Here is a 24235-nt window from a genome sequence, read left to right as displayed (position 1 = left end):
CTAAATAATGAAAATACTGATATGCTTCTGTTGGATTACCTTAAATTTCTAAATCATTAGGGAAACATTTTTAAGTAAAACGAGGTTGGCAGAAACACTCAATACAGACTATTGAAGTGATCAATGCATGTCATGCATATTACAAAGGGACAACATAGGTAGGATCTGAAAAAAAAATATGATTTCAAAAAATAACGGAAATGTTAGATATTTCTCTAATAGTATAAATGCCGCATATAACATTTCAAATCATGCTAATAACCAACAAAATCTAATTCACATTAAATTAAAACATAAACAACATGAAACTGAGGCTTTATTAAGCACTAACATATGGTTTAGCGTTAAAGAAAATTCTACACACATATCTGAAAAACAGGAAAAAGTTGATTGGAATTTTAGAAGTTAATGGAGGAGGACAGTTTATTGCTCTAGTGGGAAACCGTGTTATTGCTACAGACCATCTAGATATTTTATAACATCATTCGGAGACCATGCAAAATTAGTAACCTAAAAACTGATCTGCCAAAGATTTATTGAATCTTTTTTTTATAACACCAACCTGTTATATTTTGGGCAAGTTGGGTTTTCTCTGCACTGGTTTAATTATTACAAGGTAGGCAAAATAGAGTTTACTCGTAATCTTTTAAAGAGAATAAATGAAAGTGCTTACGTAAAGATAAGCACTGTGGGTGTCCATCTGCTGGTTCACTCCCAAATATCTAAAAGGACTGGACTAGGCTAAGTTGAAGCTGGGAATTGAGTTCAAGCCTCCTTCGCGGGTGGCAGGAACCCAGTCACCTGAGCCATAACCACTGCCTCCAAGGGTCTGCATTATTAGCAGGTAGCTGGAGTCAAGAGCCAGAGCCAGGTTTCAAACCAGGACTCCCATATGGGATGTGGACGTCTTGACTGGAATCTTCATTGGTAGGTGAACCCCTTGCTTCAATATATACTTTATACACATTTACTTTGGAAGGGATTATCAAATGCATATGGGTTTGTGGTTTCATTTGTGTAAAAATTATAAAATGAAACAACATTCTGTAAGTGATCCCTAATAAAAGAAAATGCAATGCCTGGCAAGACAACAGAATTCTCTAGTTTAATTTTTAGGAGCATTTTATTTCTTAAGCTCCTATAAAGAGGAAACAAATTTATACATACACACATATTTGTTTGTATAGATTTGTGAACACATATTCCAGAGGTTGATAGCTTATGCCATGCTACCTTAAGGAAAAACTAGTCATAAATATGATTAGAAAAACTAGCAAAGTATGGTTTAAAATGACTACAAATGGTGTTTTTTTTTCCTGTTCAGAATTATTAAGAGATCCAAGAGATTTTTGATAACTTTCATCAATATAATTTAAATAGCAGAAAACCACATTGCTTTTTCTAGATATTCAAAGGTAGTATTTACACAGTTCAACAAATTTTATAAATAGTCATATTTAATTATATACAAGGTATTTTAAAAAAAGGTAATGGGAAACACAGTTAGGAAAAAGCTATATGTGGACTTCAAATTAGATTACTTGAGCCAAAACAAGCTTATATTTTAATTTCATTTTCCTTGAACTTTTGAAGGACCCTCAGTACATGTAGATAATATAGCCATGCAGATTGAGCACTGAAGACACACTCATCAGTAACGTGGCAAGAATATAAAGTACTAGTCACTTCTAGACTGGAGGACTATTATTTGTTCGCTAGCACAACAGCCCTCGCATATATTTGCCATTGCAAGCCTGTACTCTTTGAAGACCCACCTTCACATCAAAACAGCACTTTTCAGAAAAAGAAAATTACTGATTTCACTCCTCATAGCAAAGCATGGCTGATGGTAAAGCTTCAGAAAAAAAGTCTGTAAACTACAGTGAGTGTTATGTCATAATCTAAAACCTAAGGCAAGTGATTATATTAAGGCCACACTTTCACAGTGAAATGTCAAATTCTGTATTTTCAACCAAAAGAGTGGGTCTAATATCATGACTGGGGATAATCTCATGAACAGAAATTCTTCAAAATATTTAACATATGAAATTTATAACATCTGTACAAAAGATACTAGTAGTTAACATTCTAATTATGCTATCTAGAACAAAGACTTTTTAAACCATCAAACATTACCCACAAAAGGTACTTTCTCCTGAACTGCCAGGGTACGAGGGTATGGCATCGCAGTCTGTGTGCTGAGCTGCGGTTGATCAGGCTGAAGTCCGAGATGGAGGCAGACTTATAGAGTGGAGCGTGTCCTTCATTTCTTGTCGAAGCTTTATAAACAGCTGTGCAGACACACTGCTGTCCTGCTTCAGAGTGAACAACTCACTCAGATAACACAGATGACAAGACGGGGTTTAGTGAGATGGAAGTGACATCGACTTTTTAAATACCCTAAAACTCTTTGGTGACCCAGGATATGGTGGTGGTGGTGAAACATTTTGTTTTCTGGTCAGTGCCACTGCCTGTTCGTAAGAAGGTAATTCAGCGTCCTCAACAGGAGATAGCACCGGAGATAAGGCAGCTTCTTCGGGTCTTCTGGAACCGATCGAGGGAGTGTGCCTGCTCCGCCTTACATAGAGAGCCGAAGAACTGAAAAGACACACAGTATATGGTCAGTGTTCCGGGGTTAAAATGACAACAGCACAGCATGTGACGCATTTTGTTAAATGTTGAACCTGACTTACCGACAGAAGCATTTTATTTTACCAATAGGCGCTGAAAGCTCCTTGGTATATGAAAGACCAAGAGCACCAAAGTCAGACATGGGTTTGAAAGTTGACCCTATCATTTCATGGCTGTAGGACCAAAGCCAAGGGACTTCAAGATCCTCCTCTTAAAAACAGGGATAATAGGGCCTGGCGGCGTGGCCTAGTGGCTAAAGTCCTCATCTTGAACATTCCTGGATCCTATGTGGGTGCCAGTTCTGATCTCAGCAGCTCCACTTCCCATCCAGCTCCCTACTTGTGGCCTGGGAAAGCAGTCGAGGATGGCGCAAAGACTTGGGACCCTGCACTCATGTGGGAGACCCGGAAGAGGTTCCTGGCTCCTGGCTTAGGATCAGCTCAGCACCAGCTGTTGTGGTCACTTGGGGATTGAATCAACAGGCAGATGATCTTCCTCTCTGTCTCTCCTCCTCTGTATATCTGACTTTCCAATAAAAATAAATTAATTAAAAAAAAAAAACAGGGATAATAACAGCAACTGCAAGTTAGTTGTTTTGTGTGGGCTTAGCACAATGTGGTATGTAAAGCTTCTACAGCTGCCTGGGACACTGTCCAGTGTTCTCCAAAGAATTGATTTCCTTTTCTTGCTCTATTCCTGCCTTAAAATTTTCTCAAGGTATGATGGAAAACCAAATTCAGTCTTTGCTGCAAGGGGCAAACCACCAATCCAAGAAACCAGTTGCCCTAGAGCTAGTCCTACCAGCAAGTGCCCATCTGCATCTGTTGGCTCCTGCAGGCTTGCTGCCTGGCCCAGCCTTCCCCAACAGTTGTGTCACGACGTTCTTCCCAGAAGTCTAATCCATGGCCTACTTTCCACTGAATCAGGTTCTACCAGTGCTCCTGTGAAGACTTCTCAAATCCTTTCTTAGTCTGGCCTCACTTTAGGTTTTTAGTCTGCTGCTCTGGCCAAACACTTTTTTTTTTTTGTAAAGATTTGTTTATTTTCAGTCGGAAGGTGGATTTTTTTTTTTTAACAGAGAGAAGAGACAGACAAAGAGGTCCTCCATCCACTGGTTCACTCCACAATATCCAGACCACAATATCCTGAGCTGAGCTGATTCAAAGACAGGAGCCAGGAGCTTTTTCTGGCTCTCTCATATGGGTACAGGGTCTGAAGGCCTTCGACCATCCTTCACTGCCTTCCTACGTCACAGGCAGGAAGTGGATCAGAAGTGGAGCAGCACAAGTTGAATATATGTGGGATGCCAGTGTTGCTGGTGGAGGATTAGCTGGCTATGCCACTGTGCCAGCCCCCACAACATACTTTGTTTATAAATTTTTATTTTAAATTTTGAATTTTATCATACAATTCTGTAAAATCTGGGATTCCCCATCCTCAAGACTGATTTTTCCCATATTGTCACAGTACATTTTTTCATAAGGAGTTACACTTCCATCAGTCTGCTATTTATGTGTGCCCCAACATTGCTGTTACAGACAATGTCAGACAGTCCATCATCCCATCGTCTAGATATGTCCAATACTTTCACTGGGAGTCCATCTTTTGTTTGAAAGCAGGGGTCCATGTTGCATTGTGTCTTCACATCTGGATATGGTGGTCTCCATTACTCCACCACTATACATTCCAATTTGTATGATGGCTGCCTTAAGTCAGATAGAACATATGGTATTTCTCCTTTAGAGATTGACTGAGCATAATGAAATAATAATATTTCACTGAGCATAATGGTCTCTAGTTGGGACCATCTAGTTGCAAATGGTATAGTTTGATTCTTTAACATAACTTCTTAATAATCTTACATGCACAGTGAATTCTCAGCCCATTCTTTCTGCTTTCAGAGGTCTCATTCCCTTTCTTAAAAATATTCTTTCTGGGCCTAGTGGCTAAAGTCATTGCCTTGCATGTGCCGGGATCTTGTATTGGCACCGGTTCATGTCCTGACTGACCCACTTCCCATCCAGCTCCCTTCTTGTAGCCTAGGAAAGCAGTTGAAGATGGCCCAAAGCCTTGGGACCTTGCACTTGCAAGGGAGACCAAGAAGAAGTTCTTGGTTTCTGGCTTTGGATTGGCTCAGTTCCAGCTGTTGTGGCCACTTGGGGAGTGAATCAGCAGATGGAAGATCTTTCTGTCTCTTCTCTTCTTTATATATCTGACTTTCTAATAAAAATAAATAAATCTAAACAAAAATTCTTTCCTCCTCTCCAATACATAAGCCCAATTTTTAAGTAAGATCTGGTATTTAAAATATACAGATTTCCCTTCACTTCTGAACTAGAAATTATAATTTAAATATTAATGAATGGATGTTTTCCCTATGATTTTGGCTGCCTATAAAACTTCCACACTTACGGGTGATGAAATAATTAAACCTCATAGGTAAGCCCCAACCACAGTCAACATTTATCACATTCTGAGGGGGACATTTGTCTTGGCAGGGAAGGTGCTCATTAAAACATCCTCCTCCCATTTTAGAGTCCCTGGGTTCCATTCCCAGCTCCTGCTCCAGGCTCTAGTTTTCTGCTAATGCAGGCATTGGGATGGCTCAAGTAAATCGATTCCTGGCACTCCCATGTGAGAACCACATTATATTCTTAACTCCTGGCTTTAGCTGTGACCTAACCGGGATGGTGCAGGCATTTGAGGCGTGGACAAGGGAAGGGAAGTGTTCTGTTGCCTCTCTGCCTCTTACACAAATAAATTTATCCCATTCTTGCCACCAAGAAGACCCAAGTTACTGAATCAACCAGTTTGTCAGAACACTTCTTGTGGGAGAGGTAATAATGAGCTCTGGAGTTGGAGGCAAGGCAGAGAGAACAGAAAAGATGTGTGTACACGTAGGCCATGGAGAGGAGCACAGTTCATCTAAAGAGCTCAGCACCGTTCATCCTGTGTCAGGAGTCCGCAATGTGGCCACAGCAGGCCACCCACTTGCCACACTACAAACAGTCCTGGCTTGTAGGAAACCAGAGGCAAACCATCTCTTGGAACAAATACATTTTTCCATGCTGACTTACAAAATTTAACATTTAGAAATAATATAAGTTATACTATATCCTGTATCTGCTGGCTCACTGCGCAGCTGGCCACAATGGCTGGAGCTGAGCTGATCTGAAGCCAGGAGCCAAGAGTTCTTTCGGATCTCCCATGCATGGGTGCAGGGTCCCAAGGCTTTGGGTTGTCCTGGACTGCTTTCCCAGGTCATAAGCAGGGAGCTGGATGGGAAGTGGAGCAGCCAGGATTAGAACCGGCACCCATATAGGATCCTGGCACATGTGAGACTTTAACCACTAGGTTACTGTACTAGGCCCAAATTAAAGAAATAAGTCTTAAAACACACAGACACACACATACACAGAGGAAAAAAATTACCCTAGTTATTAAATATGAGTGGAGTGTTTTCATAAATATGCACATGATTAAAACACTGCATGAATTTCAACTTCTTCCGTACCAAGATAACTTTGTCTGTTAGTTCCATTTCCCATGTACTTTCTGAAGTGTGATCACATGTCTTACTTGCTTTAAATTATAAAATACTCACTAATATCACCTCAAATTTGTAGCATTATAATGGTTCCTTACTTTCACAAAATGTAGGAGTTAAAACATGAAAAAATTGTGTTTTCTGTATCTTGGCAGGTCTTTATAGGGGAATGAGGCAGACTTTTCTGGCAATGATCTTTTTTCTTACTCTGTTCTTTCTCAAAATTTCTCTCCCTACCTACTTCTTTCAGATTTGAAGAGAGCAAATTATTCTGCTGGAAGCATTTCTTGGAATACTGGATGAAAATTACTTAGTAAATATTTAAACGTTAATTCCAACAGAAGAGAATGACCAATAAGCCTAGTCTGCAGTGTTCAGTGAAACTCAAAGCATTGTGGTTAAGGTGAAAGTGAAATAATAGATACTAAAAAATTTTTGTGAACTACACAGCATTACGCGTACTAACATAAGATGTCACTAATCTTACAAAGACAGCCAGGATTTTAAATTTTATACCAACATTCACAGAAGGCAGGTCCTACTCATGCCACCAAGTTACCCTCAGCATCTTTGAATTCTCCTTCTATCCTCAGGCAGTGAAGAGGCTAGGAATGTTCATGGGGAAAAGTAAGAAGACATGGTGGTAAAAATGGGTACTGTGCACAGTGGGTTAACTTGCTATTTGGAATGCTGGCACCCCAAATCAAAGTGCTACTTGAGTCCTAGTGCCTTTGCTTTTGATCCAGCTTCCTGCTAAGATACCTGCGTGGTACCAGGTGATGGCTCAAATACTTAGATTTTTGTCACCCACATGGGAGACCCTGATGGAGTTGGGCCTCTGACTGCAATGACTCGACCACTGCAGATGGAATATCTCTCCTCTCTTTGTGTCATTCTGCCTTTCAATGGGAAAAGAAAATCAATCTTAGAGAAGGAAGGATAAAATAGTGGAGAAGATAGAAAAATGAAAGCAGAGAGAAGGCAGAAGGCCTAGTGTGAGGATCCTCACAGACTTTAAATGAAATTGTTAAATATGAGGACATATAGGAGCTTTTTGGGAAAATGTTATGAGTAACATGGAAAAGAAGCAAAAAAAAATGACAGGACAAAAAACTTCAAAGTCAAGTTTTTGACCATTTCTTCATTTGCCTTATGGGTCCCTCCAGCCTGGGGAAAGCCACATTGAATAAAATAACAGTCAAAAGGTTCTAGACAACGAAAACATCTTGCTCACTTCCTTGTTGTGAATAAAGAAAATTAACAAAGTGTTTAAAAATTAAGCAACTTCCTCCTTGTTTTCTCTTGTGTCTCAAACTTTCTTAGGATTTACAGAGACAAACTCTTCAGTGTATGTCCATTGGTTCTAGGAGCTTTCCGAGGATTCAGCAAGGGGCTAGAATTGTGATTTATTTGCCCCCTTCTTCTGCCATCTTGCCTGCCTCCTCTTCTTTCTGTGCCCTTTACTGTGGGTAGCCCTATACAGGCTCTGCCTTCGCTGTGTGTCCTTTTTTCACATTCAGAACTGGTCTGCTCTCATGATTTTAACTTTGATTCTCCAACAAGTGAATCCTAATTCCACATTTTTTTTTCTTTAAAGATTTATTCATTTTTACCAGAAAGACAGATATAGTGAAGGAGAGACAGAGAGAAAGCTCTTCCATCCAATGGTTCACTTTCCAAGTGGCCACAACAGCCAGAGCTTAGCCAATCTGAAGCCATGAGCCAGGAGCTTCTTCTGGGCCTCCCATATGGGTGGAGGATTCCAAGGGATTTGGGCCCTCTTCTACTGCTTTCCCAGGCCACAAGCAGGGAGCCGGATGGGAAAATGAGCAGCTGGGACAGGAACCAGCACCCATATGGGATCCTGACGTGTGCAAGCTGAAGATTTAGCCACTGAACCATCAGTGCGTCAGGCTCCTAATTCCACATTCTAATACACTTCCATTAATACTAAGAATTAAACTGCCTTAAACCCGCAACTTTTCTTCTTCTTCTTCTTTCTTTTAAGAAAAAATTTGGGGTCAATACACACACATGTGCAAATACTATGTATAACAAAATTTTCCATTTAAAATTTATTTACCTAATTGATTTGAAAGGCAGAGAGAGACATAGAGATCTCCCATGTTTTTTTCACTTTCCAAATACCTGCAATAATGAAGGTGGTAGTAGGCCAAAACCAGATGCAAAGGGCTCAGCTTGGGTTTTCCATGCAGATGGCAAGGAGCTAATCACTGGAGCCAACACCTGCTACCTCCTCCGCTGTTCATTAACAGCTAGAATTGGGAGAGGATCCAGGTCTCTAATTCGAGGCATTTCAATATGGGATGTGGGTGTCCTGAGTGAAGTCTTAGCTACTACTCCAAATGCCCACCCCCATCTTAACCATTTTAAAGTCGACAATTCAACAGCATCAATCACGGTCAAGTTGTATAATCATCTCTACTATCTATTCACACAGCCCTTTCATTGCTCTAAGCAGAAACTCCATATTTATGAAGCAGTGACTCCCCATGACTTCTGCTATGGCTTGAATATTTTTGTCCCCTCCAGCATTCATGCTGGAACTTAATCGTCAAGGCAACCGTGTTGGGAGGCGGGGTCTTCTGGGAGGACTGTCTGAACGAATGAACGCCGCTGGCCACTGTGGAGGGGGCTTTCTTGCAAAAGTTCCCTCTGTTTTGCACTTCTCTCATGAGAAGTTTCAGGGTTCCTCCTCTGCGGAGGAGCAGCATGGCAGGCACCATCTTGGGAGTGGAGACTGGGCCTACCAGACACTAAAATTTGTCAGTGCATTGAGCTTGGACTTGTCAGTCTCCAGAACTGTGAGAAACAAATTTCTGTTCTTTGTAAATTGCCAAGTTGTAGGTTTTCTGTTACAGCGGCACAAACAGAATAAGCCACACCCTCTTCCCAGCCTCAGGGAACTCTGCTTTACTTTCCCTCTATGAATTTGTACATTGTGGATTTCAGACAAACACAGCCATACACTAGTTGTCCTTTGTATCTGGCTTTCATTTGTCTTCCAGGTTGCTCCAGGTCATAGCATGGATCTATCTGAAAATTTATCTGTCGCTGGACATTTGAGTTCCATCCACCAACTTGGCTCTTATTAATAATACTAACATGAATCCTGGGATATGAACACCTGCCTGAGTCTCAGTTTCCAATTCTTTTGGCTTTATACCAGCAGTAGAGTTGCTGGGTTATGCAGTAATTCTATCTCTAGCTTTCTGAGGAACTGCCAAACTCCCCCAGCAGCTGCACTACTACTTTACATCATGACCTGCAATATTCGTTGGGATTCTAAGCTCTTCACAGTCTGATGAGTCGTTACTATGCTAAAAAGTCATCAGGGCCAGCACTACTATGGACCATAACCCTTTCTATGGTTCAAGTCCAGTTTCTGATCCAGCTCCCTGATAATGGGACTGGGAAAGCAGTGGAAGATGGTCCAAGTGATTGGATCCCTGCATTCACATAGGAGAGCTGGAAGAAGCTCTTGGCTCTTGGCTTCATACAGGCCCGACTCTGGCCTCTGTGGCCATTTGGGGAGTGAACCAGTGAATGAAAGGCCTCCCTCTCTGTCTCTCCATTTCACTGTGACTCTGATTTTCAGGTAAATAAATAAATTTGTTTTTAAAAAGCCATGATTATAGCTCTTCAGTGGGCGTGAAGTAGTGTCTCATTGTTGTTCTGATTTGGTTTGTTTCTCTCATGAGTAAGGGTATTAAGAATCTTTTAAGGTACTTATCGGACATTTGTGCATCTTTTTTGAAGAAATGTCAGTTCAATTCCTTTATTCTTTTTAAAATCAGGCATTTAGTTAGCAGCAACAAGGGGTGGAGAAGACAATTGTAAGTATGAATCAGGAAGGTTTCATAAGCAAAATAAAATATTTGTGTATCTATCAAATTTGAACATAACTTATCTTCAGGCTTCAATTCTACATGAATGCTAGACAACCTGTAGCTATTTTTCTGCCTAGGTTCATTTTTAAAGAGACATTGAGCTCGGTGCAGTAGCCTAACTGCTGGAGTCCTTGCCTTGCATGCCCAGGGAGCCCATGTGGGTGCTGGTTTGTATCCTGGCTGCTCCACTGCCTTTCCAGTTCCTTGCTTGTGAGTTGGGTAAGAAGTTTAGGATGGCCCAAAGTCTTGGGACCCTGCATCTGCATGAGAGACCTGGAAGAGGCTCCTGGCTTGGGATCAGTTCACCTCTGGCCATTGTGGCTGCTAGGGGAGTGAACCAGTAGGTGGAAGAGCTTTGTCTCTTTTTCTCCCTGTAAATCTGACTTTCCAATAAAAATAAATAAATCTTAAAAAATGGAGAGAGAGCGATCACCACTGGATGGGAAAACATACACATTCTTTTGTAAGGTTTTAGGAATAATCTTAGTTTGCAAGTTAATAACAGCTGACTTCTGTTGAGTACTTGCTCTATATCAAGCATGACTTTAACCATTTCCTATGTATTAACATCATTTAAATGTCACAATTTCCTTAGCAGATACACACGGTTATTATCTAGGCTACCACATGCACCGTATCATGAACCATATAAATGGTATTCCTCAGGCCTATCTAATGTAGTGTCTCTGATTATTTTCCTGTTTACTTAAGGGAAAACTGAGGCAGGGTATGACTTTCAGCAACATGTCCGAAATTTTCACTTCGATGTTTATAAATTTATTTATGTTACTTCACTCCTAAATGCCTAAATGACCGGGACTGGGCTAGGTCAAAGCCAGGAGTCCCCAAATGCACCTACGTCTCCTACATGGAGAGCTAAGACTGAGGTACTTGAGTACTTGCTGCCTCTCGGGGTGCCCATTAGTAGGAAGTTGGATTGGAAGTAGAGCAGCCATTACTCAAAGTAGGCACTCCCATATGGTGTGTAGGCATCCCATGTAGTAGCTTCGTTAGCCTGGAATGTCACAATGCCTGTCTAAAGTTTAATGATACTGGTAACCCAGGGATTTGAACCCAGGAAGTCTGGTCCCAGAGCTCACATCCTCAATTGTAACAAGTGTGTCTGGGATGGAGAGAATACTTCTTGGTCTCTGCTAGAAGCAGTACCAGGGTAAGATGAATGTACTTGAGAAAGGAAATCACATCTCACTATATTGTAGGATAAAACAAAAACACTTTAGCAAATGGAAATAAAATGTTGCAATAAAATGTTTTGAAGAGACTCTCTCGGTTGAAAGTATGGCTACCAACATGGGAAACCTGGGTAGTGTTCCTGGGTCTCAGCTTTAGCTCCAACCCAGCCCAGCTACTGAGGGTACTTGGGGAGTGAGCCCGTGGGTAAGAGTGCTCCATCTTTCTCTCAGCCTGTCAAATAAATAAACAAAACTAAAAGCACTGCATTGGAGCAACCAGTAAAAATAGACAAATACTGTAAGATTGTGCTTATAAGAGGTTCCAGAGCAGTAAAATTCATAGAGCCGAAAAGTACAATGGCAGTTCCCAAGCTGTGGGGGAGGGGACAATGCAGAGTTATTTACCTCTATGGAGAGCTTTCCTTTTGCAAGATAAAGAGAGGGAAAGCTAGAGATTAATTGCACAACAATATTCTTTTTAAAAGCCTAAACTATGATAGTATATGCATAGGAAAAATCTGGAGTTAGATATATCAAACTTACTACGGTGATTATTTCTGAAAAGTGAGAGCACAGGGATTTTCATTTTTGTTGTATCTATCTATAGTATTTGACTGTTTTTCAATGTGTATGTTATTTCTCTAGCAACAAAATAGGATAAAACTTTCTATTTAATCGGCTCTCATCACCTTATCAACACATTTTCAGACACTCTTGTAGCAATGGAAATGATCAGATGACTCATAGCAAATAAGATGAAATAACTTACTTCACACCTTTAAAAGAAAACACTTTAGAGAAAAATCTCTTATATTTGTTGATTTCATTGACACACACTCACACATACACATGTAGAAGTTTCTGTTTAGGGATGGGCATTTTGCCTAGAAGTGAAAGAACTCCATGCAGGCCTCCCACAAGGTTGCTAAGACCCAAGCACTCAGGCTATCACCTGCTATTTTCTTAGTGCATTGGCAGGAAGCTGGATGGTAAGTGGAGGTGAGACTCAGTCATAGGCTTTTTGCTGTGGAATGAGGGTGCTTGAGCCAGCATGTTAACCTGCTCTGGATTTGCAAGACTTTAATTTGTCTCAATACAAAAATTCTCTAATATATATGATACAGAATATGTTATATGTTTTAATTCCATTAGAAGGATGCCAGAGCAACTGCCCATTTGGCAGAAAAGAAGAATCAAAAGATGAAGTTATCACTAAAAAAACACTTTGTCTTTATGATGAACTTGTTGATGGAACTTGAAAGTAAGAATAGATACATAAAAATCAATGTATAGGGCCTGGCGTGCCAGCTTAGCAGCTAAAGTCCTTACCTTGCACACACCAGGATCCCTTATGGACACCAGTTCTAATCTCAACGGCCCCACTTCTCACCCAGCTTCCTGCTTGTGGCCTGGGAAAGCAGTCAAGGACAGCCCAAGGACTTAGGACCCTGTACCCACGTGGGATACCCAGAGGAGGCTCTTGGCTCCCTTGCTTCTGATTAGCTCAGCACCGGCCGTTGTGGCCACTTAGAGAGTGAATCAGCAAATGGAAGATCTTCCTCTTCTGTACTAGGAAGACCAGGTAATCAGTACTATTTTCTCTAAAAAGGATGCAGAATACTTTCATGCAAATAATTACAGCCTTTATGAATAATTGTGATGAGCTTTAGGTCACAGGATATTATTGTTGATTAGATTTGTTACTCTTATCTAACTTAAGAAAGTTTAATTTCAAAAGTAGCTCTATGGCTTCTATTTAGGCAGCTACAGAAAGTTGTTAACTGATTCACAGTAAAGCAGAGGACTTCTCGCCTCTGAAGATGATGTGAGCACACTGCTTATCTGCTGCCTACTCAAGAAGGAGATACTGAAACCCCAACTGTCAGCTCTGAAACTTCTTCTGGGCTTGTGCAGGACCTTAGAAATTGCATAATTTCATTATCAACATGTTAACATTTTAAACCAAGGGGCCAAACACCATGCACAGACTGAAGTGCCAGAGAGGACTTGGCAACCAGATGCAGTGAGGTGCCGTGTCTGGAGCAGAAGGAAGGCAAGCATGGCCAACCGGGAGTAATCAGGCTGGGGCTTAGTTACCAGCAATGCAGCAGCAGTATTGTTTTGTTTATGACAAATACACTAATGATGCTAATGATGGATCAAGGATATAGGGGAACTCTTTACTATCTATGCCATCTTTGATTATATCTGAAATTTTCCCTCTTCTAAAAAAATTGGCACCCATTTGGGGCCAGCACTGTTGTGTAGTAAGCTAAGTTTCCACCTGCAGCACTGGCAACCTATATAGGTGCTGGTTCCAGTCCCAGCTGCTTCAACTTCCTGATCCTGACGTAGGAAGGTAGCAGAGGACAGCTCAGGTCCTGGGGCCCCTGCATCTGTGTGGGAAACCCAGAAGAAGCTCCTGGCTCCTGGATTTAGATCAGCTCAGCTCCAGCTGTTGCAGCTATTTAGGGACTAAACCAATGGACAGAAGATTCCTCTCTCTCTGTCTTTCCTCTTTGTAAATCTGCTTTTCAAATAAAAACATCCTTTTTTTCTTTTTTTAAAGGCAGCGACTTGATTGATCGACTAAAATAACAATTCAGAACATGTAATAATGAATTAGGTTCTTTTACTTGGTACTTACCCTGAGTGTTGATGCCTATTGCACTTAGTGATGCAAAGATAATAACCAAGTAATCCAAAAATAACGAGAAACACTCCAGCAGCAATTAATCCAGTCAGAAGCCCCATAACATCCATTTTCTCTCTGTTATCTGAGGGAAATGATTAAAAGAACAGAAATATAAATATAATAACCGGCACTATTAAGCATGTTAATAAAAATATTGATTTCTTTCCAAAAGTCTTTGTGCTAGAGAATCTAGTTAATTATTAGTTCTTTTATTTATCTTCAATAGGTCATTTTAAAGGGATAATATTCAACACCAAGTGGGATAAGTATATTTTTTGCTTCATTAGGTGTATTTGATATCAAATATTAAGATACATTTATTATGCAACATGGTATAGTTGTTTAGCATGGACTCCTCTCAAGGACCCCAACTAAGAGGAATGAAATAAAAGCTGGCAAAGCATGACCTGACTTAAAAGCAACTAGAAGAGTAAGCGTAGGTGAGAGAGAAAGAGAGGCTTTCAAACAAATAGGCATAACTTTAAAAAAAAAATGACTTTAAATCCCATACACATGAAAAACTATTCTATCAATTAAAAAGTTTCAAAAAATGCTGCAAGAGATGATCAAAACTGATAAAGGATCTCATTTCTCCACAACTTCTGCAATTCTATCTAACAACGTTAATATGAAAGCATTTCACCTATGTAGGATGGAAAAAGAGGAAAAAAAAGGTCAAAATAGTTTCCCACTTGAAGCCAACACCCTCGTGCTTTCGCTGTGTGCAAGCCTTGACCGACCTGGGTTGTTGAAAGCAGCTTTAAGCCTGTTATCTCATTTCTCTAGTATCTCACCAAACTTGATTTTCCATGTCTAAGTAGACGAAGGTGGCCCTCTCAGGTAGCTCAGTGTACACTTGAGAAATCTTGCAGGGATTTACAAGGCATGGATGTTGAGCAACAGCCAAACTCAAACAATACAACTAATACATATTACAAGAGAGGGTAAGAAAAGCATTCAATGTTATCAGTTCTTGCCTTACCTGATTTTGTGGATGGTCCTTTAATTGAATATTCCTGCCAAAATGTCATCTAAGAAAAAGAGAAATTTTTCGAATTTATGGGATTTGTCATTGCCTGTACCCAAATGACCAGACGAGGGACGGTAAACCCTTGGACTGGGCTGTGGGTAGGACAGCACTCCTCTCAAGCTCAAGGAGGTGATTCACCTAATTAAGGCGCAACTACCTACTACTGTTTTTGCTTAACTGATGTTAAGGGATTGTTGCCAATCCTAGCTCTAAGACCGTGTCCTACTGTTCTCCCTTCTCCTGAGAGGAGCTCCCGTTCTGGCAACAGGGCAATCGTATCTCTTTAGACAGCTGAAGATTGTGCCAGAGGATGCTTGAGAAAGTGGAAAATAATTGGGGGTTATTTAGTAAGGAATTTGGTCCACTTAACATACCAGATTATAGTAGTTACACTGTTACCGGTTGCTTGAAAAATTCTTTATTATTATTTTAAAGATTTTTAGTTTTACTTATTTGAAATGCAGAGTTGCACAAAGAGATTTCCCACCTGCTGGTTCGCTTCTCAGATGTCCTCAATGGCCAGAGTTGTGCAATGCTGAAGCTAAGAGCCAGGAGTTTCTCCTGGGTCTCCCACATGGGTACAGGAGCCCAGGAACTTGGACCATGTTTCATTGCTTTCTCAGGTGCACTATAAGGAAGCTTGATTGGAAGTGGAGCAGCAGGGACTTGAACCAGAGATTTAGGGTGTTATTGTCACAGGTAGCCACCGAGCCTGCTGCATCACAAATCTTGGCCCTGTTTTGTATTCCTATCAAGATCAACAGACAAGCCCTACTAATATTGAAGAGGAAAAATTCCGGAAACTTCTAGAATTTTTCCCCTTCTATCATCCAGATCAAACAATACAGGGGATTTATACATTGTATCTTCAGTATCTAGCATAACATCTGGTACACAACCTTTAATAAATATTTGAGAGGTAATGTGCTGTGACGGGTTAAGTCACCTGCTGCCTACAGGGTCAGCACCCATATGAGAGCTGGTTTGAGTCATGGCTGCTCCACTTCCAGTCCTGCTAATGTCCCTGAGAGGGCAGTGAAGGATGGGCCTGCACCCTCGTAGATTTGGATGAAGCTCCTGGCTCTGGCTTCCACCGGGCCTGCCCCCAGCTGTTCAGGCCACTTGGAGAATCAGCAAATGAAAGATCTCTCTCTCCCTCAAAAAGATAAGAGAGAGAGAGTATTTGAAATATCAATATGACTAATCATAAGTTACTTTCACTGGTAGGAGAAATTGCCGAGGTTTAACGATTGAATCGTGAGTCAGAGCATTAACTTGAATATCTCAAAGCTTAACTCTGCTCTGTGATTGTTTTTGTATATAATAAACATTAACACAAAATCACAACATAGTCAATCATTTTCTAATTACTATATGTCCACCTAATTAAGTATAAAGCCAAGTCTAAGTGGTTCAATTAGCATTTTAAGTAGAAGATAACATGTACACAGCCTTGATCTTGTTAAAGCATAAAATATATAATAACTGAGAATCCCACTTTCTTAAGTACAATCTAATAAATTCCAGCTAATTAACACAATCAACCAAATTACCGTTTTATCTTCATCCACAAAGATCTCTCTGGCTTCCTCATAATTACAAAGTTCTTCATTGCATTCCCTTTCCAGGTCGCCAGGAGTGAAGAGCTCCAGGTCAAATCTGTTATACAGGAGGCGTCGGCGAATGAAAAAGTTTGCTTCTTCTTTTGACGTAAAGACTAACAAGGAAATAAAAAAAAGATGTCAAGTACTGATTAAAAAAAGAAAAAGAAAAAGTAAGGCAGCGAAATCCTGCTTTAATTGTGGGGAAAGTGAACAGCTCTCTTCATGTGGTAACATTATGCCAAAATTTCTTGCATGTTTTAAAAATATAGCATCAGAACCAATGACTTCTGATGGTAGCAGGCATTTGGCCCAGTGGTTAAGATGCCCACTTCCCACAATGGAGAGTCTGTGTTTGCTGACTTCCTCTGATGTCAGCCATGGTGGCTCATGTAATTAGGGTCCTATCACCTATGTAGGAAATCTAGGTTGTGTTCCTGGCTCCTGCCTCTGGTCCCAGTGCTAACCTGATCACTGTGGGCATTTGAGTACTGAACTTAAAAAAAGTCAGAGAATATGATACACAAAAGTTAATGTAATTTCAGAAAAGATTTCAGTTGATTATATCTAAAATTGTTCTTGAAAAATTTATTGATTTGAAAGGCAAAGAGACAGGGAGAGAGAGGGAGAGAGGAGGAGAGAGAGAGAGAGAGAGAGAAAAGAGAGATCTTCCAACTGCTAGTTCATTCCTCAGATGGCCACAATGGTCAGGGTTGGTCCAGGCCAAACCCAGGAGCCTGAAATCCCTTCCAGATCTCCCATGACAGGGGCAGGGGCCCACACAGTTAGGTCATTACCATCATCTGCACCTTCCCAGGAACATTAACAGGAAGCTGGATGGGAATCAGAGCATCTGGGATTTGAACTATTTCTTGGATGTGGCATGCTAGTGTTAAAAACAGCCTCTTAACTTGATGTGCCGCAATGTTGGCGCATATGTCCAAAATTATTAACATAAAGGTAAGTTATATGAACATCAGTTTTCTTTCTAGACAATCATTTTTTTCCAACAAATGATAGGCCAGGCAGACTCCATTTCTAAGGGATTGGGTTTGCTATTACCTTGCTTAGGAAAAATTATGGGAGCATAATATAGAGGTTTAGAAAAAATATCCATTTTTGATTTTGCTTTGGAATAAGCTTTCAGCTGTGTGTTCTGCAATGAGTCACACACTCATCTGTAAAATTGAGAGTTGTACTTAATAACTAAACTCTTTAAAGTTCTAAAATTATAAATCAGTATTTTTATATTAAAGTTGTTTTACTCAATTCACACTAAAATGCATATAATTCTAAATATAAAAGTTACTAAAACTATAGGTATAGTCACATCTTGTCCAAGATATTTTGCTATGAACTACCTATCTTTTCCAGCAACCTGAGTCTTCTAAGGCTCTTTCTGGTTTGTTTCAGATGTGGAGTTATTGAGCCCTTGAAATGTAGCCAGTCTGAGCTAAAACATGCCTTAAGTGTGGAATACACAGGATTCCAAAAATTACTTACATTTGAGAAATTTGGTTCAATTCAATACATTATTAAAACACATTTCATTGATTTCTTTCTATTTTTAAATATATGCCTGGGTTGGGTGGTCGAGCCACCTGCTGGACATCTGTGTCCCGATTTTGAGTGTCTGGGTTGTAGTTCTGGCTCAGCTCCCAATTCCAGCTTCCTGCTAGTGAGCTCCTTGGGTGGGAACAGTGATGGGTCAAACCGTTGATTCGCTGCTTCCTGCCTGGGAGACTTGGACTGAGTTTCCAGTTCCTGGACATCTGTGAAGTGAGCCAGTAGATGGGTGCTCTTTCCATCTAAGAACTAAGTAAACCAAAATTTAAAAAGAAAAGAAAACCCTAAGAGGGCAGGAGGAGAATCTTTAAGAATATTAATAAGAAGGAGGCTATTAGAAAGGTTTAAATTATTTACATGGTTCCCATTATGTTTCTGTCAGCCAACACTATCCTAATATCCACTTCTACAGTGCAATGAGGTCAGCTATACAAACGCAGGGTGATGCTAGAAAGGGATTATTGGAGATACTTTTTTTCAAGAAGTATTCTAGAAGGACCCGAGAGTTGGAGCGCTTCTGCTCCTGCTCTGTCTTCTTGGGGATTTTGGATGCCAATGGATAAAAGGAAAGGGACGGTTTTTCAAGTCTCCGTCATCCCTCACTGGGATCCCTGCAGGGACCTTCCAACTGCTTCCCTTGCTCCCTCACAGTCTATTTTTTAGCCAGAGACTAAATAAAAAGGAAAAACAGACTTTGTTACTACTTTTTACCTCTTTGCTTTTTTACTTATTTTTAAAAAGATTACTTATCATTATTATTATTTTGGAAAGTCAGATATACAGAGAGGAGGAGAGACAGAGAGAAAGATCTTCCATCCACTGATTCATTTCCCAAGCAATGGTCAGAGCTGAGCTGATCTGAAGCCAGGAGCCAAGAGCCTCTTCTGGGTCTCCCATGTGGGTGCAGGGTCCCAAGGCTTTAGGCCATCCTCAACTGCTTTCCCAGACCACAAGCAGGGACCTGGATGGGAAGTGGGATACTGGTGTGTGCAAGGCAAGGACTTTAGCCACTAGGCTACCGCACCAGCTCCCCCCATTTTACTTTTTAAAAGCCTTCAAATAGCAATCTCACCTCTTATAGAATAAGAGCTAATTTCCTTACAATTGACCACACAGGCCTGTATGATGTACTCCCTGAATCCTTACCCTTCTGACTTCAACTCCTACAACATCTCACTTTTTTAAAAAGATTTATTTATTTGAAAGGAAGAGCGGCAGAGAGGAGAAAAGTCGGAGAGAGACAGAGGGAGATGTTTCATCTACTGGCTTACTCTCCCAGTGCACGCAGCAGGCAGGGCTGCGCCAGGCTAAGCTCGGATCTCAGAATTCTCTCCTGGTCTCTCCCAAGGATGGCAGGACCCAGGTACTTGGGCCATCACCTGCAGCCTCCTGGGTGCATTAGCAGGAAACGGGATTGCAGGTGCAGAGTGTAGGGAGCTCCAGCCCAGCACTTCCATATAGAATGTGGGTGTCCCAAACAGTGGCTTAAACTGTTGTGCTACCAAGTCCACCCCTCATGTCTTCTGTTGTGGCTACACCCCAAGGAGTTCTAACACAACCGGTTCTCATTTGTCCTTCTACTTGCTGTTTCCTCAGAATATCACCTCTCATTTTGGCCTCTCACCTCCTGCAGCAGTTTATTCACCATTGCATTGAAGCCCCTCCCTACTCCCATTTACCACCTCAGGCACTCCCCTTCCATACCACGCTTCTCTCCACAGCACTTTATCACCGCTTGGTGTCCTACATGCCTTGCTTACTCATTTGTTATTACTCCTTTTCCCTAACTAGAAGGAAACCCTCTCTCTAAAGCAGGGGTATTGGTATTTGGCAAATAAACATCACTCAAAAAGTTACTGAATGAATGAATACATTCCGTTTTTCTATGGGTAGAAAGAAATTCAGGAACCTACATTGTACCAGTTGAAGCAATTCAAGTGCATGGCCTGGTGCTACCTGGCCTGGTATAAATCTGAAGAAAGAAACCAATGACGTGCCTGAAGTCTCACTTCAGAATGGAGAATGAGAAAATGCCTATATAGTGCTTCCGCTCAGAGAAGCCCAGCTCTTTACGTTTCATTGGCTATTAAACCAGGGGCGGATATATCAATGTCAGTCTTTTCTGTTGAGGCAGGCTATATGAATTATTGCCATGGGACCTAATAACGCTACTGTTACATAAAGTAAAAAGGAAAATAAAAAGAAATGACAGAGGCTGGCATGGTGGTGTATCAGGCTAATCCTCTGCCTATAGTGCTGGCATCACATATAGGCGCCAGTTCAAGTCCCAGCTACTCCAGTTCCTAACCTAGCAACCTGCCTATGGCCTGGGAAAGCAGTTGAGGATGGCCCAAAGCCTTGGGTCCCTGCACCCACATGGGGGATCCAGAAGAAGCTCCCAGCTCCCGGCTTTGGATCAGCTTAGTCCTGGCTGTTGTGGCCATTTGAAGAATGAACCGGAGGATGGACTATCTCTCTTTCTCTCTTTGTCTATAATTCTGACTTTCCAAATTAAATAAGTAAATACTGTTTTTATAAAATAGAGTAAAACAAAAAGAGATGATCACTTAAATTTTTCTCAAGTATGTATGCCAGTATTAATACGGTGTTTCTGAGAAGTCATAATATTATGATTAGTGCTACATTAGACAGGTCTTTTGTTTGTTAAGAAAACTCTAAGAGAGTAGGGGGTTGTTCTCTGAGTGTGCATGTTCTGATCCCGTTGGTTGCTGGTATTAGACTTAACCTTCAGAGCCAGATTCATTTTTTCTTGCCTCCCCAATGGCCTTAGGAGAAACAATTTAATACTTGGATTTTAAGTAACTCTGGATTTGCTTCTGATGAAAAACAAGCACACTTCCCTGTACGTGGAGCAAACTCAGCTCCTAGCCAGGGATCCTCTGTTTCCCTTCGGCATGGCTGCAGGATGGGGCAGCCTGCATACTGGACACATGGCTTTTCTGCCCTTCTCTGTTTTCCTGTAGATTCTGCAGAGCGGCTGTCTGTGCACTCCACTGCTACAAATCCACTCAACCCAGACAGTCCTGTTTGCTTCTCTCTTCTAGCTTATCTTTCCCAAGTTCCTTTTAAAATTCATTTCAAGTCCATCCTCAAATGTCATTGATACTTATCTGATGTCCTTTCTGGTTTTGCTAGGTTAGCTTTTTAAAATGTAGGCAAGGAGTGAGTGCTGTGATGCAGCAGGTTAACCTGCCCAGGATACCTGTCTACCCTAGCACTTGGTGAGAGTCTTCATTGCTCCATGCTTTCTGCTGATGTGCCTGGGAAGACAGTGGAAGACAGCCCAAGCACTGGTCCCCCAGGAGGCAGCCCCAGATGGAGTTCTAGGCGCCTAGCTTTTCTACCAGCCTGATCCAGTCCTTGTCGTTGCAGGCACTGGGGAAGTGAACCAGCAGAAGGAAGCTGTCCTTCTGTCTTTGAAATAAAGAACGCTTAAAAAAAAAAAAGTAATGTACTGTAGCTAAGATCTAGAATCTGTTTATGACTTGAAATTTAAAACATGTGCAGTTTGGGTTTGGAAGCCCAAAGCCCAATTTCTCAACCATCTGTGCTTATCTAGAATCTGTCTAAACAAACGGGCTTCGGGGATCATTTCAGTCCCACACCCATAATTTTACTGATGAAGATGTTAGAACACAAAGGGATGAATGAAACATCTGGCCCATGGTCTCAAAAGTCCAGACTAGATCCTGGCGCCCCTGTGTGTCTCTCCAAGAAGAACAGATCATTTGTCATTATAGTCACCACATAACTGCATCTACAAAAAGTCAATGATTTCCTGAAATCAAAATAGTCCAAATCATTCTTGATCCTACTAGTTTTCCATTCAGTTAACTACAAACCAAGCTTGCCAATGGAAATTCACAGAAATAAATTTGGGGGCAGGGTGATGGTATAGTAGGCCAATCCTCCACCTGCAAGTACCTGTCATCCCATATAGCTATGGGTTCGAGTCCTGGCTGCTCCATTTCTGATCCAGCTCTCTGCTGACAGTTTGGGAAAGTAGTGAAGGATGTCCAGAGATCTTGTACCCCTGCACGCATGTGGGAGGCTGGGAAGAAGCTCCTGGCTCCCAGCTTTGGAACAGCTCAGCTTTGGCAGGGGCTTCCTCTGGGTCTCCTATGCAGGTGCAGGGTCCCAAGGCTTTGGGCCGTCCTCAACTGCTTTCCCAGGCCACAAGCAGGGAGCTGGATGGAATGTGTTGTCACCAGGACTCGAACTGGCACCTATATGGGATCCCGATGCATGCAGGGTGAGGACTTTAACTGTTAGGCTACCGTGCTAGGCCCAAAAATCTGTCTTCCAAATAAAAAACACACATATCTTTAAAAATAAATAAAGTTGTGTATACCTCTGTATCTAAAGAACACCAAAGCCCACAACATCACCAAATAAACATACATTAAATCAAGGGATGCTTTGGAGCTTCTATGAGCTTTAGGGCTTCTGTCTCCATGGTGATCTGCGACAGGTGGCTTTGGCTTCCAGCACGGTTTTGTTGGACACTGAAGCCTGCTTACCTTCCTCTCTGGCATGCCCGGAATCCTGAAGGCTTCTTGTGCAATGAGGAAACGCGAAGGTAACTGTGGGCAGGTGGCTGAGAAGAATCAGGAGCGCAAACATACTCTGGCACCTGTCAAACAAACTAAAACAAAACAAAACAAAAAAAGCAAACAAGCAAACAGAGCACGTTAAAAAAAAAAAAAAAAAAAAAAGCCCCTGGCGCAGCTCTCCAAGTTTCTGTGGGAATTGAGTCACCGACCCATTGTTCTCTAAGCCAACGCGCAACTGCACCCGGCGCGCGGTTTCGGTCGCCCAGGCCGGACGCACGCTGAGAAAGTGGTCCTCTCCCCCTCCCCCCGCCCCGCGAAAGCGCCTGGGCATAAAAGCCGTACCCCTGGACTCTGGCAGGGTCCAAAGGACAAGCACCTGTCACCGCGAGCAACCCCCAGGCTACGTCCGAACCGGATCCTGTCCGCGGGTGCCCAGCCCCCGAATCCACTTCGTGGTAACCCAACCCCGCGCCAGGGCCCCGCACCTGTGTCCCCCGGCACATGTTCCAGCAGACCCCGGGCCGGAGCCCTGTTGTTGTTTAGTTGGTTCCTGCCGCCGCCGGGCCCTCAGTTCTCTGCCGCCCCCCCCAAATCTCGGCGACACTTCGGGCCTAGCTCTTTGCGGATGGGGATGTCCTCAGCCAGCGCCTAGGGTCCGCAGAGGGGCGCCAGGGGAACGCGAGCCGGGCGAGCGTCTGCCTTGGTCTGCTGCCTTGGCGTCCCCGGGCAGACAACGCGAAAGGGAGGAAGCGACTACCTGGACTCACCTGTCGGCGCTCCTCCCCGGGACCCCGCCTACCTGTAGCGGGCGGGCGGCGGGCTCCTGGGAACGCGCGCAGAGCTTCCGCGGCGGGCGCAGCTTCGGTCCCCAGCCCAGGGCGAATCCCGCCGTCCGTCGCCAGTTCTGGCCCCGCCTTGGCGGCGCGGGTGGCGGGTTGCTTTTGAACTTGTCTTTGGATCCCGGGTTCTCAGGGAATTCAGGCAACCGTTTCAGTTTTCACTGCTCAGGAAAGCTACGTGGGTGCGCGTCCGACGGTTTTCACTTCTGCTTTGGAGTCTTGTGGTTACCTTGGGCAACTAACGTTAAAGAAACCAGAGCAAAAACACTTTTCAGAGAAAAGTCACTCAAACATGAAGTGGGAAATGAGCTTAAAAAAATGAATTCACCGATTCTCAAATGGTGGTCCTGAGATGTCTCCGAGATCCTTTCAAGGGGTCTCCAGGATCAAAACTATTTCCCTAGTGACAAGCTGTGATTTGCCATTTTCACTTTCATTCTCTCAAGAGTGTACAGTGGAAATTTCCAAAGGATTTTTTTTTTAATGTGTAAGAATGTCATCACTCTGTTAATAGAATGCTTGTTTGTGTATGCTGTGTTTTCTAGAATTTTCTATGTAGGCTTAAAATATCAGAATATATGTTGACATAGAAATTTGTGTAGGTTTATAGAAATTTGTTCTCAGTATTTCTGTGCTTTTATCTACCGG

At 42.1% G+C, this 24235-nt stretch overlaps 1 protein-coding gene across 1 annotated transcript; it reads right to left on the bottom strand.

Annotated features, from left to right (window-relative positions):
- Positions 1 to 2363: 2363 nt before the first annotated feature.
- PRRG4 (proline rich and Gla domain 4) lies at positions 2364 to 22818 on the bottom strand. The gene is made up of 5 exons (XM_040980307.1): positions 22716 to 22818; positions 16561 to 16724; positions 14960 to 15008; positions 13930 to 14059; positions 2364 to 2598 (listed from the first exon to the last, which is right to left on the bottom strand). Exons 1-5 carry the CDS (start codon positions 22816 to 22818, stop codon positions 2364 to 2366), a joined length of 681 nt encoding a protein of 226 aa, XP_040836241.1.
- Between the last annotated feature and the right edge of the window lie 1417 nt (positions 22819 to 24235).

This window comes from Ochotona curzoniae, unplaced genomic scaffold, assembly GCF_017591425.1.
Source record: "Ochotona curzoniae isolate NIBS_2020 unplaced genomic scaffold, NIBS_Ocur_1.0 contig_3432, whole genome shotgun sequence".
Taxonomy (NCBI): domain Eukaryota; kingdom Metazoa; phylum Chordata; class Mammalia; order Lagomorpha; family Ochotonidae; genus Ochotona; species Ochotona curzoniae.
Note: the sequence above shows the minus strand (reverse complement) of the source record. Positions and strands in the feature narration are given on the sequence as shown.